The sequence below is a fragment of the Taeniopygia guttata genome, chromosome 1 (genome assembly GCF_048771995.1).
Source record: "Taeniopygia guttata chromosome 1, bTaeGut7.mat, whole genome shotgun sequence".
Lineage (NCBI taxonomy): Eukaryota > Metazoa > Chordata > Aves > Passeriformes > Estrildidae > Taeniopygia > Taeniopygia guttata.
Window position 1 is genome coordinate 70,565,691 of NC_133024.1, and position 16,978 is coordinate 70,582,668.

Below are 16,978 nucleotides of genomic sequence, written 5' to 3' on the forward strand. Positions count from 1 at the left end.
TCATGGCCCAGTGCTTCAGGGTCAACCCTGCGATACCCTGTGACACACTTACAATCATGGCAGCACTGTGTTTCAGATGTATCACCCATCTCTGAACAGTCATAGGACCATAGGATGGTTTGGTTTGGGAGGAACCTTAAAGATCATCTAGTTCCAACTCCCCTGGCCAAGGGTAGGGACACCTTCTACTAGATCATGTTGCTCATGGCCCTATCCAACCTGGCCTTGAACACTTCAGGGGATGGGACATCTGCAACTTATCCGGGCAACCTGTTCCCGTGACTCACCACCCTCACACTGAAGACTTTTTTCCTAAAATCTAATAGAAATCTACTCCTCTTCAGTTTCCCCCTCGTCCAGTCACTACATGCCCTTGTACTAAGCTCCTCTTTGGCTTTCTTGGAGGCCCATTTAGGAACGGGGAGGGTACTGTATGGTCTCCTTATACCCCTTTCTCCAGGCTTAACAGCCCCAAATCTCTCAGCCTGTCTTCATAGCAGAGGTGCTCCAGCCCCCTGATCATCTTCATGGCCCTTCTCTGGACTCACTCCAACAGATCCACATCCGTCTTACGGTGGGGGCCCCTTGAGCTGGATGCAGCACTCCAGGTGGAGAGCAGAACAGCAGGGGAGAAATCACCTCCCTCGACCTGCTTTGAGCAGAACCACTTCCCACTCTGCTTTAGATGCTGCCCAGGCTGTGTGGCTGTTTTCTTTCCCTGGGGCAGCACTACAGAACACATGAAAGCCCAACCAAAATATAGGTGATAGTAATATTTTTGAGTACTTGTGTTGAAAATTTCAAGAGCTACTTTTAAATAATAACTTTCAGAGCAATGATAACTGATCTCTGTTTTGGGGGGCTTTTGTTTTTTTCTTTTTCCAAAAGTTCTGCACACAACAGCTGGATAGCTGATCCTGACTGAGGAGGGAAAGAAAAAAGGGGCTGTCAGGCCTTTGGGGCTCTTCATGCAGAACACACAGGCACCACCTGCAAGGTGTACCTGCTCTCAGAGAGAAAACCCTCGTCTTGGTGAAGTTGTTTGGTTGTTTTGGTGGGTTTTTTCCCCCCTTTGCTCAGGTATCTGTGACACCTGTCGGAGGGCGGCGCATTCGGCGGCGGGGCGCGGCGCCGAGCGGGCAGCGGCTCCCGTAGCGCTCCCTGCGCCGGAGTCCGGGGGGGCGGGGAGGGGTTTCTCACGCTCCTGTCCTCAGCGGGAAATACTCTTTTATTCCCCAGGAAATCCCGCGGAGGCGGGATGGGTCATCTGCACTGTGACAAACATTTTAAAATCCAGGGAGACAATCCGCTTGGAGCCTCCCGGGTGAAGAGAGGGGCTGCCGGCCCGTCCCGTGCGAAGCCGCGGCGGGAGGCGGGGAGGGGAGGGCAGAGGGAGGGCCGGGTGCCCGGTGGCTGCGGGGCGGCCGCCAGAGCCGCCGGTGCCGGGCAGGGAGCGCGGGCAGCAGCGGGCACGGCGCTGGGCACGGCGCTGGGCACGGCGCTGGGCACGGCGCTGGGCACGGGCTCCCGGCGCCGCCCGCCCCGCCCCGCCCCGCCAGTTCTGCCACAGCCCAGCCGAGTTTGGGGGCGCCTCTTCCCCCCCGCTCAAACGACCTATGCGCCATCTCTGCCCGGACTCTTCCGAACGAGTCGCGCCCTTGCTGCTTTTTACACAGCCTTCCTCCCGCCGAGCGTAAGTAGAGCGCCCTGGGCTGCCCCGCTCGCCCCCGGGCAGGGACGCGGCCGCGGGCACGCTGGGGGCGGGAGCCTGCCCGGGCCTCTGCCCGCTTGCCGGGTCCCCCGGCCCTGGGATGGGCGCCAGGGAAGGGCAGGGCGGGGCCGAGCCTGCTCGTCCTACTGAGGAGGAGTCGTGGCAGGGGCCCTACTGCTCTGAATACCTTCCTAAGGGACCCTCCGTGAGTGTCCGTCCCTCTGTTCCTGCCGCACCGAGGGCACGGTCTGCAGGCAGCGGCGCTCGCAGATGGGACGGTAACTGGGCCTGGTGTGTCAGGGAGAAGTGTCCAAACCTCACCAAGTACCTCAGAAGATGCAGTGGAGGACAAAGCGACAAGTGTTAATATCCAGGATGGTTGTGTAGGGATGTGTAATATCTTCCTTAAAAGTTGCCACTAACACGTGACACTGATGTGCATTTCAGGCCAGTTTTGCACTTGGAGTAAAGTTAAGTCTTAAATATAAAGCATAGCCAAAATTTCTTTCAGCGTTTTAAGTGGTGCTGCACAGAATGATGGAGTTCACAAGCATAACCCGAGGTGGTTCCGAGGTTCCTTGAGGTGAGCTCTGAGTTGTCTGTCCCATACAGACACTTTCTACTGGTAGTGGGGAAAACGGCCAGGTGGCCTCCCTGTGTTGACCAGACTGTTACCTCACTCTGTTCACATCTTTGGTCCGAGAGTTACCACAACATGCCAGTTACTCACTTGTTCATGTAGGACTCACAAGCGATGCAAAGTATTGAGATGAATAAATATTCTTAGGAAGGTATGAAGCTTGATGAAGTAAAATGTTGCCACTGTTATAAACACAAAAAGTTGTTTCATTTGTGTCTTTTTTTTTTCCTGTAGACAAAAAAAAATTTTGGGTTCATTGCTGACTCACTGAAGAAATCATATAAGCCTAGCATGTTCATTAGAAATCCTTTGTTTGTTAGGTCTTTAAAACACTGACATAGATATGAAGAATTAATTGAACTGAGTAGTCAGAGGTACTAGAGGCATTTACCTCTTTTCTTTAAAGGGAAATGAGAGAATCCTACTGGAATATTTTAGAATTAAACTAGAAAAAATTTAAATTGCTTCCACAGTACAAAAGTGTACTTTTAGGAGCTTGAACAGGGTGTCCCTTGCAGTTACTTTAACTTGCCTGAAGTCCTCTCAGACAGATACTCAAATGTTGGAGTCCCTGCTTCTCTGCAGTGAAAAAGGGTCTTGAGTCTTTGAATGCTGGAAAGGCTTATCTTTCCTTTGTGTATCTGGGGTGGGGGGCGGGACACTCCTCACGGTGCATTTTTTAGATCTGTGTGGCTGATGGTACGTGGGCACCTGACAGCTCTGTCTCATTCATGCTTCACCCACTTAGGATGTAGGACTGTTGCCCTCATGCTCCACGGCTGTTCTGCAGTCCCCCGGTAGCTCCACACCCTTCACACCTTTCAGCTTTACTGGTAAGTCACTGTCTTTTCCTTCCCATGTAGAGCTGTAAGATGGCATTTGAGTATTCTGGGTGAGAAAAGGGGTTGCTTTTTGTTCCTGTTTTTCTCCTGCAGCTAATGAACCAGGACAGGGGCTCCAGCAAGGAAGAGGGGAGTTTAACAGGTGGGGTGTAGCTCTCCTCCTGGGCTCAGCCCTGCACTCCTCGCGCTTTTCCTTTACTCAGGCCAAACTTTCACTCAGAGGTCAAGTGGAGTCAAGAAGAAGTCAAAAGAAGTTTTGCCTGGGATTTAAGGAGGAGGCTCCACAGAAGTAAAGTAAGTTCAAGGTAATAACAAGATCAGTTAAGGAATTAATCTTTAACAAGTGTTTAAAATACAGTGAGGGTGATGATAGATGTGTCTGCAAGTATGACACTGGGAGCATGAAGAAAGGTATTTTTCAAATCCTCGCTTAAACAAGTTTATAAAATGAACTGTGAAACCTCTGTTGTGATTATTGAACACTCACCATTGTGTTTCATATATATATGTATATGGCCAAATACTGTTAAGTTTCACTGGAAATTATAGTAGCTCATTCTGTGCCTGCACATATGCCAGTTTGTCTGGAATTACATGGTCACGCTGCAGACTTTTTTCTGATTTAAGTTAGCAGTTATGAACCTGGCAGTGGTGGAGATTCATGATTGTTTGGTAAAAAACAAAGTAAATATTGCAAGTTGTTTTAGCAGCTTTTTTTTTTTTTTTTTGCATACTGCTTTATAAAATAGATATAATTTTGAAGAAAAAAATCTAAATCCCAAGTTTTTAGACTGTCACAAGAAATTAAAGGAAATGTGGGCTGAATTTAAGAAATTATATTCAGGCAAGGATATCTATTAAGTTTCCAAATATTTGTTATGGGACATTTTTTGGATGTACCAGTGTAGTGAAATCATAAATTCATCAAGTGTCATAATCTGTTAATGTATGTAGTACAGCTGTGTACTTACCTGTATTCATATGTGTATACAAATATATAAGCATGTACATGTTTGAGTAAATTTATAAATAATTAAATGTCAAGTTTTGCACACCTAGTGCACATAGTGATGAACCTCTTCAGTGACATCATAAGAAATAAAAATAACTGGAAAGTTTGTCGATGTCACATAATTATTCTTCTCTTGCAGAGGGATGGATACGATATTGCATCTTCTAAAATTTATTCTCGCTTGTTTGTTCTCTTTGTTACATGCAGTGTTTTTGTGCATGTACTAAACTAGTAATTAATAGCACAACATTTGATTCTTAAATGCCATGCCAATTTTTATGAATGTCCATTTTTCAGTGTGGTCTCAAAGAAAGGATTTTCTAATACAAGAATACAATACAACAAAAGACACCAAATAATATAAAACTCTCAGTTCTTATTAAATGATACAAAGGTTCGTGAAGTCCTTGCTTTTCATACTGTTGAATTAGACTGTTTTCTGAGACAGAGTCTCTGTCATTCCCTTGTGGGTATTCATGGACATAATGAAATGCAGATAAAGATGTTTCATTTCTTAATCTCATTTTTTTCCAAGTACAAAAGGAAAAAAATGTCTTCTTTCACAAGCCATATTGAAGATTAGGTCTTAAGGGTTGCCAGTCTCTGTAGTACTGGAAGTAATACTGTACAGTGGAATTTTATGTAATACTACAAAAGCAAACTTGGGATATTCTCAGCTAAAATACTGAGCTGTGGCCATTTTAATTTAGACATAGGTATTCTTGAACTCAATAGGGAAAATTCAAATATTCTCTGAGCTTTGTGAACTTTCTGTTTTCATTTATGCAATTTAATGATGATTTGTATCAAGGCACCCCTTTGCAGTTATTGGTGTGATTTTTGGATGCGTTACATTGGCCTTAAGAATTTCCTGCTGAAGAATGTATTGACAGTGAAGAAAGACACAGGACTTGGATTTCTGGGAACTCTCCAGCCAGTGGAGATATGTAACTTTGCATTGACCTTGGAAAAAATGTCCTTCCAGTATTTATGTACAATGGACAAGACACATTTTTGGTGAAGGCAACAGTTGCTGCACTTCATACTAGGATGTACATTGAGATTTTTCACCTTTGTGCAGTGGAGATACTGTGAAGTATCTGCTCCTGGCTTAAACACTTTCTCTTGGTGTACAGGATAAAGTTGCACACTCTAGTACACAGAAATAAATATTTTAGCTAATGTAAGCAGTAAAATAGCTTTTTTATGTGTATCCTCTCAGAAGTGCATTGTGTCATGTCTTTGGTGTCCTAAATTAACTCAGCCTGGACATTGCTGACCTGTAGTAAAAAGAAAAAAAAAAATCTTGAGTAGTATTAGTGACTGGAGAATGATTAAATTAGATGGATTTATTATTTGTCATCTTTCAGTTCTAAAAATTGTTAATGTTCTTCTGTTAATCACTAGATAAATCCTCAGAAAAGCACAAAGTGTCCTGTTTTCACTGTAGACATCATTGCATGCTCATTACCTGAACTGCCTATTTTGTTTTATCTGGGTGGAACATAAAGAGTAAGGCAGAGAGTATTGAACAGAGAGGCACAGATTAATGTATAGTATAGCAGAGAAAGGAAATATTGAACTTGGATTTATGCTAAACTTCTTTAATCCATTAAATATCACCTTATTTATTTTGCTTTTCCTACATTTTCCCACTCATAATGAGAACATCCCTGAACAACAATTTAGTTCTGTTAAAAGCTGGAACTAAACTGTGTATATCTTCAAATTATTTTAAGTTAAAGAAAAGTATAAAATTAATTCATTATTGCCTTAAAAATTATTATTTGTCAAAATTACCTAACCAGCCAAAATATTTTAAACCTTATAAAATTAAGATGGATGGTTAAATTTTAAAGTAATATAAACATATTAAATTAAGACTATAAAGATGCTATAACAAAATTTATTCAGCTTTGGGCTACTGTTTTAAGAGGAGTGAAAATATATTCTTCCAAAAGAATCTGAATCTATTTTTAAAAAAATCTTCAGGACAGGGAACATACGTACACAAAATCAGTATTTAGTTTTTAGTATCATCATTTGTAGTTTATCATGTTATGTTAGACAAAGAATTCACTTATATTAAAGGGAATGCATTTCTGAAGAATATCAAATATGTATTTTTAGGGGGAATTTTTTGTTAAATGAACTTTGTGTGATAAAAAATGAATTCGTATACCAGGATTTATAGACCTGCAAAATACGAATGGGTGTGTTGTTGCTTTTTATGTGAAAGCATACTGCTCTGCAGTTTTATGTATTTCATTGTCTTACAGGAAAATCAAGTTATAAAAATGTACCTTAAATAAATTTAATTTCTTTCATTGCCTTAACTAAAAGCCTGAAAGAAGTTCAGAATAGACTTTGGAAATACTTATTTCGGAAAAACAGTGACATAATTGCTGGTAATTACAGTCATATAATGATGAGAATAGTACACTTCTTCAGTGGTAAATTCCTAGCTGTAGTGATGAACACCTTTTTATTTTCTTGGGAATTGTAAGACACTCAGGTTTTTGCATAAGGAGTATAAGCATAGTAAGATGTAATTCAGTTATATATACATATAATATTATAATATTTTTAAACAAGAAGATAATTACTTTTCTGATTGTGGTTTTTTTTGTATGCAAATTGTTAAATCTCAATTACAATTATGATACAAACATAGCTGAAGGTACTGAAGTTAGCTGAAAGCAAAATTTTTTATTTTGTCTTTCGTTGAAGGTTGACATATAAAATATAGAAGTGAGTTTATTAGGGGAATTAATTGTACTTACATATATTCCAGTATTCTTACATATAATCCAGTTAGGAACAGGCCAAGGATAAGAGAAGGGACACTAGGAGATTTCTCTTGTTTCTCAATTGCAGGAAGCTTGTGAGGAATCTGCTATTTTAAAAAATCTCGCAATTTTCAAATCGGCAATTGTGTCTCTGCCTAGAATTGGATTTGGGAAGCCCATCATGCATGAATTGGTGGAAACTGCTGAGAATATATGCCAGTTGTTTGTCACAGAAATAGGGTCATAGGATGTAATTCTGTTATTTTCCAAGAAAATCTCTGTATTATAGTTGCTGAAGTGACCTTGAGTTTGTTGTTTTATTTTGTTTTGTTTCAATGATGTTGCAGCAGATATGATTCAGTCACATGAAATGCCAGGACAGTAGAGGAAATAGCACAGAAACATTTTCACCATTCCTTGCAGAATTTCTCATTCTTCCTAATATTTCAAGTGATTAAAATGACTGGTTTTTTTTAGAAATAAACAAATCCAAACATCTTTAGGCTTTGAGAACATGCTTGTTGAGTTGTACAAGCTCCAAAATTCAACTGTAAATTCCATAGGTTTTGAATAATTATTTTTCTGTGTTTGTACAGTTTGAAAATTGTAGAGACCTATTACTAACTTCCTGATTGCTGGAGTAAATAAGTTCCGATAACAATAAAATTATTCGAGTTAGGCAGACTTTGCATCACATTCTCATACCAGTGCTGTTGCATTAATAGTAGTAGCATTATTCTGTTTTATCAATCTGATTTCTACCTGTTATTTTCTAAATAAAAGCAGGAGCAGATAGAGCCATCTCAGATGGAGGAAACAGTAATAATGTTATTTTAAATATTTAAATCTTGTAGAAATTCTAACTTACGAATCCTTCTTGCCAGTTCTGTATAGGCACTTAAGCCTCATGGGCTCTGTGAGAGCATTTTAAACATCTCCCTTGTGTACTGACCAAAGCCCATGGTTGTGTGGCTCTAGGGTTATCTAGTTCTTAATGTATGTGTGCAGTATTCTGCAAAAGCAAGATAATAACTATCATTTGTTGAGGATCAAGCTGTTCTACCACAGCATTGTGCAATTACAAGATGTTTTTGCATTGCTCTAATTGCTCTGATGTTCTTGTTGTAGGTTAGAAATCTGAAACAATGGGTGACTGGAGCTTTCTGGGGAGACTGTTAGAGAATGCGCAGGAGCACTCCACGGTTATTGGCAAGGTTTGGCTGACGGTACTGTTTATCTTCAGGATCTTGGTGCTGGGGGCTGCTGCTGAGGAGGTCTGGGGAGACGAGCAGTCGGACTTTACATGCAACACTCAGCAACCTGGTTGTGAAAATGTTTGCTATGACAAAGCCTTCCCCATTTCTCACATCCGCTTCTGGGTGCTGCAGATAATTTTTGTCTCCACTCCAACCCTCATCTACCTGGGCCATGTCCTGCACATTGTACGCATGGAGGAGAAGAGGAAGGAGAAAGAAGAGCTGAAAAAGAAGGGAAACAGCAAAGATGGCAACTACCCAGTAGCAGCAGCATCTGTCAGCGGTGGTGGAGGAGGCAGCAGTAACGTCAAAGATCAATCTATTGTCAAAAGGGGGAAGGAGAAACTCCCAATCCGTGATGAACGTGGTAGAATTCGTATGGGGGGTGCCTTGCTCCGTACCTATGTCTTCAATATCATATTCAAGACGCTGTTCGAGGTGGGCTTCATTGTGGGCCAATACTTCCTATATGGCTTCGAGCTAAAGCCAGTCTACCAGTGCAGCCGCTCACCTTGTCCACACACTGTGGACTGCTTCATCTCGAGGCCCACTGAAAAGACAATCTTCATCATCTTCATGTTGGTGGTGGCCTCAGTCTCCCTGCTGCTGAACATGCTTGAGATATATCACTTGGGGTGGAAGAAGCTTAAGCAGGGCATGACGAGTCAGTACATCCTAGAGATGCCTGTTGCAACAATGACGCCAGTTATGGTAACAGGGGAGTCCAAACCTGTTTCCCTGCCGCCGCCAGCACCGCCTGTGGTGGTCACGACTGCCACACCACCCCCTGTTCTGCCTGACACCCGTGCTGTCACACCACTGCTGGCCCCAGTGACCATGGCATCGTACTATGCTACAGGTGCTCCAAGACCACGGCCCCCCTCCAACACGACGTCCATGGCAAGCTACCCTGCTGCTCCACAGGTTCCTGAGGAGAGGCACCGTGCTGTGACTCCCACGCCCATCTCCACTCCCGTCACCATCCCGACCCCCATCCCCACACCCACGCCAGCCGTCATCAACTACTTCAACAGCAGCAGCCGTGCCCTGACGTCCGAGCAGGACTGGGTCAACATGGCAGCTGAGCACCAGGGGAAGGTTTCCTCCAGCTCAGCAGGCTCCTCTACCCCCAGCAGCGTCCGGCATCCCCTTCCTGAGCAGGAAGAGCCGCTGGAGCAGCTGCTTCCACCCCCAGCTGTGCTGCCCATTGCCTCAGCCAACAGCGGCAGCAGCACCAGCCTGAGCGGGGCGAGCGGCAGCAAGTGGGATATGGAGGGCGAGGCAGAGCTGTCGGGGGCACGGCCCGTCTCGGCTGCCTGCACCACGGTGGAGATGCACGAGCCACCGCTGCTCGTAGACACGCGGCGCCTGAGCAGGGCCAGTAAGTCGAGCAGCTGCAGGGCCCGGTCAGACGACCTGGCCGTGTAAGGCGGTGGCCCTGCTCGGGGGAGCGGGTGCTGGAAGGTGGAATGGGCAGGGGAGCTGCCTGGGGAGGCCAGGCCTGCCGTGGGTGAGAAGGCCTGGGCTTCAAACTTAGACGCTTGCTGTTTTTGCACTCTGTGAGTTGTAGTGGGAAAATTATCAACATTTTCTAATAGGTCAGGGGTGACCGAAGCGCAGCCTGTGGGCCAGGGGACCAGTCTCACTTTCCTTCGTGTTCACAGCAGATCCCTCAAGGGCAGCCGTAGGGGAGGCCTACACAGATAACAGGTGGCGATGGTAGCTGGTCGTGTGCCCTGAGGCTGACTTTCATCCGAGAAAAATATTAATATCCCTGGTGCCCATGCACCTGGCTGTCATCTCCCTCTTGCCCGTGCCTTCAATTCAGCTCTTTCCCAGAAGCTCTAGATGAGCAGATGCAATGACTTTACTTTCTTCCTCTTAAATCTTACATAGCCCTATGGCAAAAATCAGGGTGGTATATTGCCTCTTGGCACCTCTTGTGTCTATGGACCAACTTGCCATATTAAAGGTAACTCAGTTTCTCCCATATAACGCAACTTAATCAAGTGTTCATGGCAAGTCACCAATGCGGTCCTAGGCCAGGCAAAGTTTAGGGAACCCCTGGAATAGATTTTTGAGGTTCTTCTTTCCGTAATTTTTTTTTACTCTTGACCTCTTAGGAAGTGTTCAGTTTGACCTTCTATCCAGTGTTTGCCAACCATGATCACACCATGTTTATAAGCCTCCAAATATGTTTGAACATGTTTGACTATAATTTTAGCTGACTTCTGAAATTGCTTACAGGAGGACAGGAATTCAAACCACACCTTGGAAATTATTATACAGAACAATTTCTCTTCAGAAAGCAAGGATTATTATTATTTCAACACACTGTGGCTCCATACATTGCCCATGGACAAAGAATTAGGATAAAGTACAGCTCTGCATTTTAGCCTATTAGATATCAGCATAAGTTTGTTGGAAAAATGCTTTTTAGAAGTAAACTTGAGTGCTTATTTTTAAGTATTTGAATATTTTGAGAATAATCTGTAGGTTTAAAGTTACTTGACTGTGTACTTAATAATTTTAGTTTGATATTTGATCTGACAAGAAAATGTAAGAGGAGAGAAACTTACTAGTGGTGAAGTTCCTAAAGCAACATTACTTCCTGTTTTGTACCCTTTAACATCAATTTGTAGTGTCTTTATGTCAGTAAAAAGAGACTTAGATAATACTGTATTGCAGAAAAAGTGGCTAAAATATGTGGGCAATGTGGTGGCTGAAGGGTCTATCCTGATCCAACTGAAGTCACTTTCAGAATTTCCATTCAATTTAACAAGGAGCAAGATTTGGGAATGGATCTTGCAGGCCTTATTCAAGCAAGACTAACATTCGCATGAAATTTTAAGAGCCAGAAGAAATTTAGATTTTGGGCCTTAGAAAAGACATTGAAATCCTGCTTTTGAAAAATGTGTGTGTTCCTTAAAAATGGGTGAAGGAAAGTACTAGGTTTTGTTCTTTTTTTCCTAAAGTGCATCTTTCCTTTCAACAGGCTCTGTCCTTTTTTCCCTCCTAAACAAGATGTTAGAATTCTGCATGCCTGAATAGACTCAGGAAAGTTTCAGTACAAAAGAAATACAGAATTAAGCCCAGTTTCTGTTCTAAGCAAAATCCAAAAGAACTAAAGCTTGGAGTCAGTTGCGTTGCTGCTATAAATCAAACGTACTGTAACTGGAAAAGAGCAATCAAACACACCGGGATAACCCTTTGCATCTTCAAAGTGTTTGGCCTGGCAGTGCAGTCCTTACTCAGGCAAAGCAGAGTCAACCTGTAGCAAGTAGTTAACTTTACCAGTTATTTCTGCTGTTAAATGTTTTCCTGAGTGTGCTTATTTTATTCAACAGTCAAAATATATTCCCACCACTCCAGATTAAACATTTTTGCTTCTTTCTGAGTACTCACAATGAGTTTTTTATGATCAGAAGCACTATCCTGCAACCTTTGGGCATGTTGTCTCGTGACTTCCTTGTCCTGCTTGTGTTGAACAGGTGAGGAGTTTTACTGCTGCCATGGATCTTAAGGGCAGCCACTGCATTAAAAGTCGATGTGTAATAATACAATAAAGATATTTATTATTAAGTATTCAGCTTCAGGCATGCTGTCATGGATTTTCTGTTATAAGCCATAAAAACCCTTTCTGCAAAAAAACTAAAAGCCAAGTTCTGCTTTCTATTGAATCTATGCTTTCTATTTAGTCTATGCTAAACGTAGACTAAGGTTGATGAAGTTGCCTAGATGTAAACAAAAGCAGAGATTAAGATTCAAAATTTTTAGATTTACTAGCATCTATAGTAGCAGTTTTGTAAGTTTTGATAAATGCCAGTTAACTACATTGCTGAAATAATGCAATATATGCACCTCTGTGTTTTAGTACATTGGTGTTTATGGGCTATATTTTCCTTTGTTCTATGCTTCTGAAGAATGAAGTCAAAGTCTTTCTGGAGTGTATTTATATAAGGCAGACCACCTGGAATGTGTGTTTTTTTATATAACTTCCTGAGAGCAAAACTGATGCTTGATGGGGCTCTGCATCTTGCAGCCCTTACTTTAGTACTACCCTCAACAGAGTGTGTCCTGCAGGATTGCATCCATATTGTATATAAAAAATAGTAAGAGACATAGACTTAACTTAGGATCAACTGAGACCTAGGCTGACCTTTTCAAGTTAATGTGTGTGATTAGACCTGCAGAAAGTTCAGATGCTTTTGTGGAATATATGGTATTTTCAGCCAGAGTAACTACTGGAAAGCTCTAAAAATGATTTTTCCTGTTAGGTGAAGCTCGGGGGGAGAAATGTAACTCTATTGCAACCCCTAAGAGAAGTCTGAGAGAGCAGCCTCTGCATGCAGGCAGTCCTGGTCTGAGAAAGCAAAGCTACAACTCACAGGTTGCGCTTTTAAGATCAGCTTAAGTTCCATCACGTAACTATGCAGCGTCAAGCCTCTTCATTGCCTACAGTTTCACTTGGAGTCCAGTAACTGTTTCTTCATTTAAGCCCAGGTAACTGTTTTGGCAGAACTCCTTGGTGTTTACAACTGCTTGTAGTTGATGCATCACATCTGAATTCAGATTTGTTCAAAGAAAAATCTTACTGGTGTGGCCGATTTTGAAGACTTTAATCTTCACTCAGGAATGATCACTGCATTCAACATCCTGTGAGTCACGGGTTGAATTCTGTGCAGAATTCCGCAGTTCAAGAAAATATGTACAAACACCCACTGACTTGCAGAATAGAGTCTATTGGCAAAAATTATCTGCTAATTTCTAAGTCATCGACTCTTTCATGTCAATTAATTACAAAGTTTCATGGGAAGTAGCAGCAAGTGATACCTTGCTTTAGCCTGGTTGTATGGCTATTTGAATCACAGTTCTGAAAGACCTCAAGTGCACAGCTAAGATGAAACCTGTAGGCAAGTTATCACAAAAGCAGAAGTCAGAACAGAATCATGCCTGATATTAAGCAGACTGAACCTGCCCCCCCCCCCCCCCGCCCCCACTAATTTTTGAATTTTTGGTCTTTGAGTAGAATAATTGAATAATTTTGGGAAAACTTGTTCTCTCTTTTTTTACTTCAAGTAAAAAAAAATATGCTGTGGCAAACTACAGAAAAGAAAACTGAAAAAATATATTCTTTGAACAAGTTACCACGTGTATGATGTACTACTCTTTTTGCAATATATTTGTTGTTCAACAAGGCACTTAGAGCTAATTAAATTCTGACATGCAGCTCTTAAGATTATTTTATGGTATCAATACATAAATGTAGGATCAGTAAAATAATAAAAGCAAACTTTAAATATCAGATCACTATTTAGGTCCTTTTTTGGTTAGTCATGAGACCATCTCCTCAGCTGCTCCAAACTGTTGTATTCCACTGAGTTCATGTGGCTGGCAGCAGTCTGCAGGAGCAGAGTGTTGAGCCCCGAGGTCTTTTTGTTTTATACAGATACTAACACCATGGATGTGAACAGGCTGGGTTTTTTTTTAAATTCCAAATGTTTTACTTTGATTCTTCTTCTGAACAGTGTGCTCTTGTAACTTTGATTTTCTGAAGTTTACATTCAGTTTTTGATTTCAGATTGCACATTTGGATGAAATAAACTGCTTTCTAAGTTTACATTTATATAAGAATTAAAAGAATGACTCTGCCAATGTGTTAAACATGAGAGAAATGTCTTACTATAACACAGGAACTCTTCAGACATAAGGCAATACCATTAAATTTAACCTGATCACTGATGCATAGTATCAGCTTTCTCTGTGAAATTAAAATATGGGCATTGGATAGATAGGGAGCACACCATGGAAAATACATTTTTCATCATGAATTCAATTATTGCCAAATAAACTAAGATTCACTGCTGTTCATATGCCTTCCTGTGTGTTTAGAGCTTCAATGACAAAAATTAGCTGCGACATGTGTCCTTTACGGCCTAAATTTACAGCCTGGTTTAAGATTCCAGACACTGCACTGTTACACTGTAGAAGATTTTACAAAAAATAAATTAAGTGGTTTTTTTTCTAGGCAAAAATATAGTTCAGAGCCTGCAAATACAATTTCATGCAAGTTATTTTAACTTTTGCAAATAAGACTATTAAAGGCAATGGGACTATTTGCATAAACTAAAAACACTGATGTATTAAAGAAATTGTAGATTTACATTTTAAGTTTGCTGTAAGATGCCAATCTAATTCTAGAGTTTTCAATTCTTGAAGAGTTATGTAATATGTGTGAGCATATTTTAAGGTGGAGAGTACATTGCTATCTGCATTGCCACTCTTTCTCACAGTTAAAGGGTTCTAAAGCATAAGAACGCTTATGCTGAACTTTCTTGTTGCTTTCCAGATGCTTGTCTTTTACATGACAGAATCTGAGAAAAAACATAGCAAGTTTTCTGAACAGTCAGGAACTTGTAGTAACAATAAAATCAGCCAACAGTACTGTCTTCAGAAAGTGCCTTGTATATTAAATTCTGTAAGAAGCAAGTTGATGTAAACGTTAATTTACCTCATATGTTTACAAAATTGTGACTAAATAAACTTTTTGTACCACAGCATTGTCTCTTCTAGATTAAATTTTCATGGTTGTGTAGATGGTCTTTTAAAATACTAATGTGACAGAAGACTTAGCTCCCCCACTTTATTCACTTTCTTCCCTTCATCATGTGAAGTGCTCTATGAATTGCTTCCCTTCATCATGTGAAGTGCTCAATGAACTGCATCTCTTAGAAGACTAGATGCTGAAACCTGTCTCCGTGCAGAGCTCCCAGTGGCTTCAAAGGAAGTTCACAGTCCAGAAGACACATGGGAACAAGACCCACTTGAGTATGTGCAAAGTTGAAATGCTGAGTATCCTGACATCAGTGGGAGGTCTGCCTCTACCTTCCACCAAATCCAGGTTTCACTCTTGGCTCCTGCCTTGATACAGGAGTCACTGCTCATCTCGTGCAGTGTGGCATTGGCAGTGCCTCCCACCATTCCCCCAGTGCTGACACTAACATTGATTTAACCATCTACCTGCTGTGCCATGAGACTGTTACCTATAAATGCATTAAGGGTTTTAGTGCAGAGAAAGTGTGTTCTTGCTGGGGATAATGTGGGGTGTCCATTGCCTTTGAAATATGCTGATTTGCCCCTTATAGGAATGTTCACAGTTTAGCATGCAGAAGTGTAACTCGATTCTGCACTGAAAATGTACAATGTACTACAGGCGAGTCAGTCGAAACATTGTCTAGTCCCGTGACGAGGCCAGGGCCAGATTTCTGGGAAGTTTTACTTGTGGAAAACAGTAATGTAGGCAGGACTAAGTGTGTCTTTCAGAACTGTTAAGTATGCAGGCTTTGTAAAACATTATTTTATCTGCAGCACATTTCATTATTATTATGTGGACCTGGCAGGTCAAGATAGTTTCTGCCCTGCAGTACTGAGTGCTTCTCTCTCATGGGAGTACAGTCAAGCATATTTTTGCTGTGCCTCCTTGGTCTCAGGCAGTGCTGTTTCTGCCTTAGCTGATTGCATCCATATGGTAAACCAGACTGTTCACTATCTCCGATGACTGGCAGGGGTAAAGTAGGCTGTCAGGTGTGTAATATGGGTAGTACTAAGATTGTGCTTGGCAGTAATAAGCTAAGGAAGTGCAGTGGTATGGTAATACTAGCTGATAACTCTCTTGCCTCTGACCAAGAACACTTTTTGCTACAAATATATCTGGCAAGCTTTCTATTTAGATGCATATTCCACAATTTTGTCACTTGAAGAACAGACAGAGTACTCCCAAGGGAGCTGAGCACGTCAGCAGTCCATGACTGCATGGACCCTCCCTCCTTTGAGACAAAGCCACACTGCTGTCACCTTGCATGCACTGTCTCTAAAGAATTTCTGTCTGGAGTAGGAGATACAAATGTTGCTAGTCTTGGTCTTTGAAGGCCTTTGTGATGGTGTGGGTACCTTTTGCTGCCACATTGAGTGAAGTAGCTTCATGTGAGCTTCTGGAGAAAGCATGAAAGGTGTGCCCTCCTCATCTGCAGCTTGTGTCAGGGCATCCTGAAGATTCTGATAGCAATGAAAAAAGGTATGCTGGGGGGGTCTCTTTAACCTGCTCCAGTAAATGTCTGAACAGTTGTGCTGAAAGCCAAATGAAGAGCATTCCACACACCCCTGTACTGCTGCTGCTGTTCCCAGGGATTTGGCACAGGAACAATCAGCTGGGCTTTAGCAAGCATTTTCACTGTGACTGCAGTAAGAATGGGCTTTAACTAACATAATCAGTGTTTCCCCACACTGTAGGGGAAAGAAGAAGGAAACAGATGTCAAATAGTGAGATCTTAATAGCTCTGGCATTTTGATCACTTTTGGCAACTGGATGTGCATGAAGTCTAAATGTCTTTGTGTCTATTTTCAGAGTAAGCAGATAGAGTAAGCAGATGCTTATCCAAACCCACAAAACTGAAGAGGGCTTTCTCATAGAGATGATCTAGAAAGACTGTTTTTCTTAGAGTGTTGTAGTCCAGGAAAACAGGTTGTTTGAGGAAGTACACATTTTAACAGGTAGAGGTATGTGATATTATGCCAGGATTACAGTATCATGATTACTCTTGATGCATTAGTAGGACAGTTGGATTGCACCACCTGTTCTTCCTTGAGCAAAATTTTGTTTTTAAGTTTTAAAGACAGATTAGTGGTACTTAGCAACAAATTGCTGTCCTTTGTGTGTAGTCACCTCCTT

The 16,978-nt window shown here is 41.8% G+C and overlaps 1 protein-coding gene across 2 annotated transcripts; it reads left to right on the forward strand.

The window, feature by feature from the left end:
• Positions 1–1,444: 1,444 nt before the first annotated feature.
• GJA3 (gap junction protein alpha 3) lies at positions 1,445–13,235 on the forward strand. Of its 2 annotated transcripts, none has more exons than XM_072931026.1 (3): positions 1,445–3,184; positions 3,287–3,498; positions 8,123–13,235. In XM_072931026.1, exon 3 carries the CDS (start codon positions 8,140–8,142, stop codon positions 9,676–9,678), a length of 1,539 nt encoding a protein of 512 aa, XP_072787127.1. In that variant the 5' UTR covers positions 1,445–3,184; positions 3,287–3,498; positions 8,123–8,139; the 3' UTR covers positions 9,679–13,235. The 2 variants fall into 2 exon arrangements, with proteins under 2 accessions (XP_072787127.1, XP_072787133.1); XM_072931032.1 differs by having other exon boundaries at positions 3,397–3,498.
• Positions 13,236–16,978: the final 3,743 nt, after the last annotated feature.

Coding starts and splice junctions, on each gene's coding strand:
- GJA3 (XM_072931026.1), top strand. CDS start 8,140: ATGGGTGACTGGAGCTTTCTGGGGAGACTGTTAGAGAATGCGCAGGAG.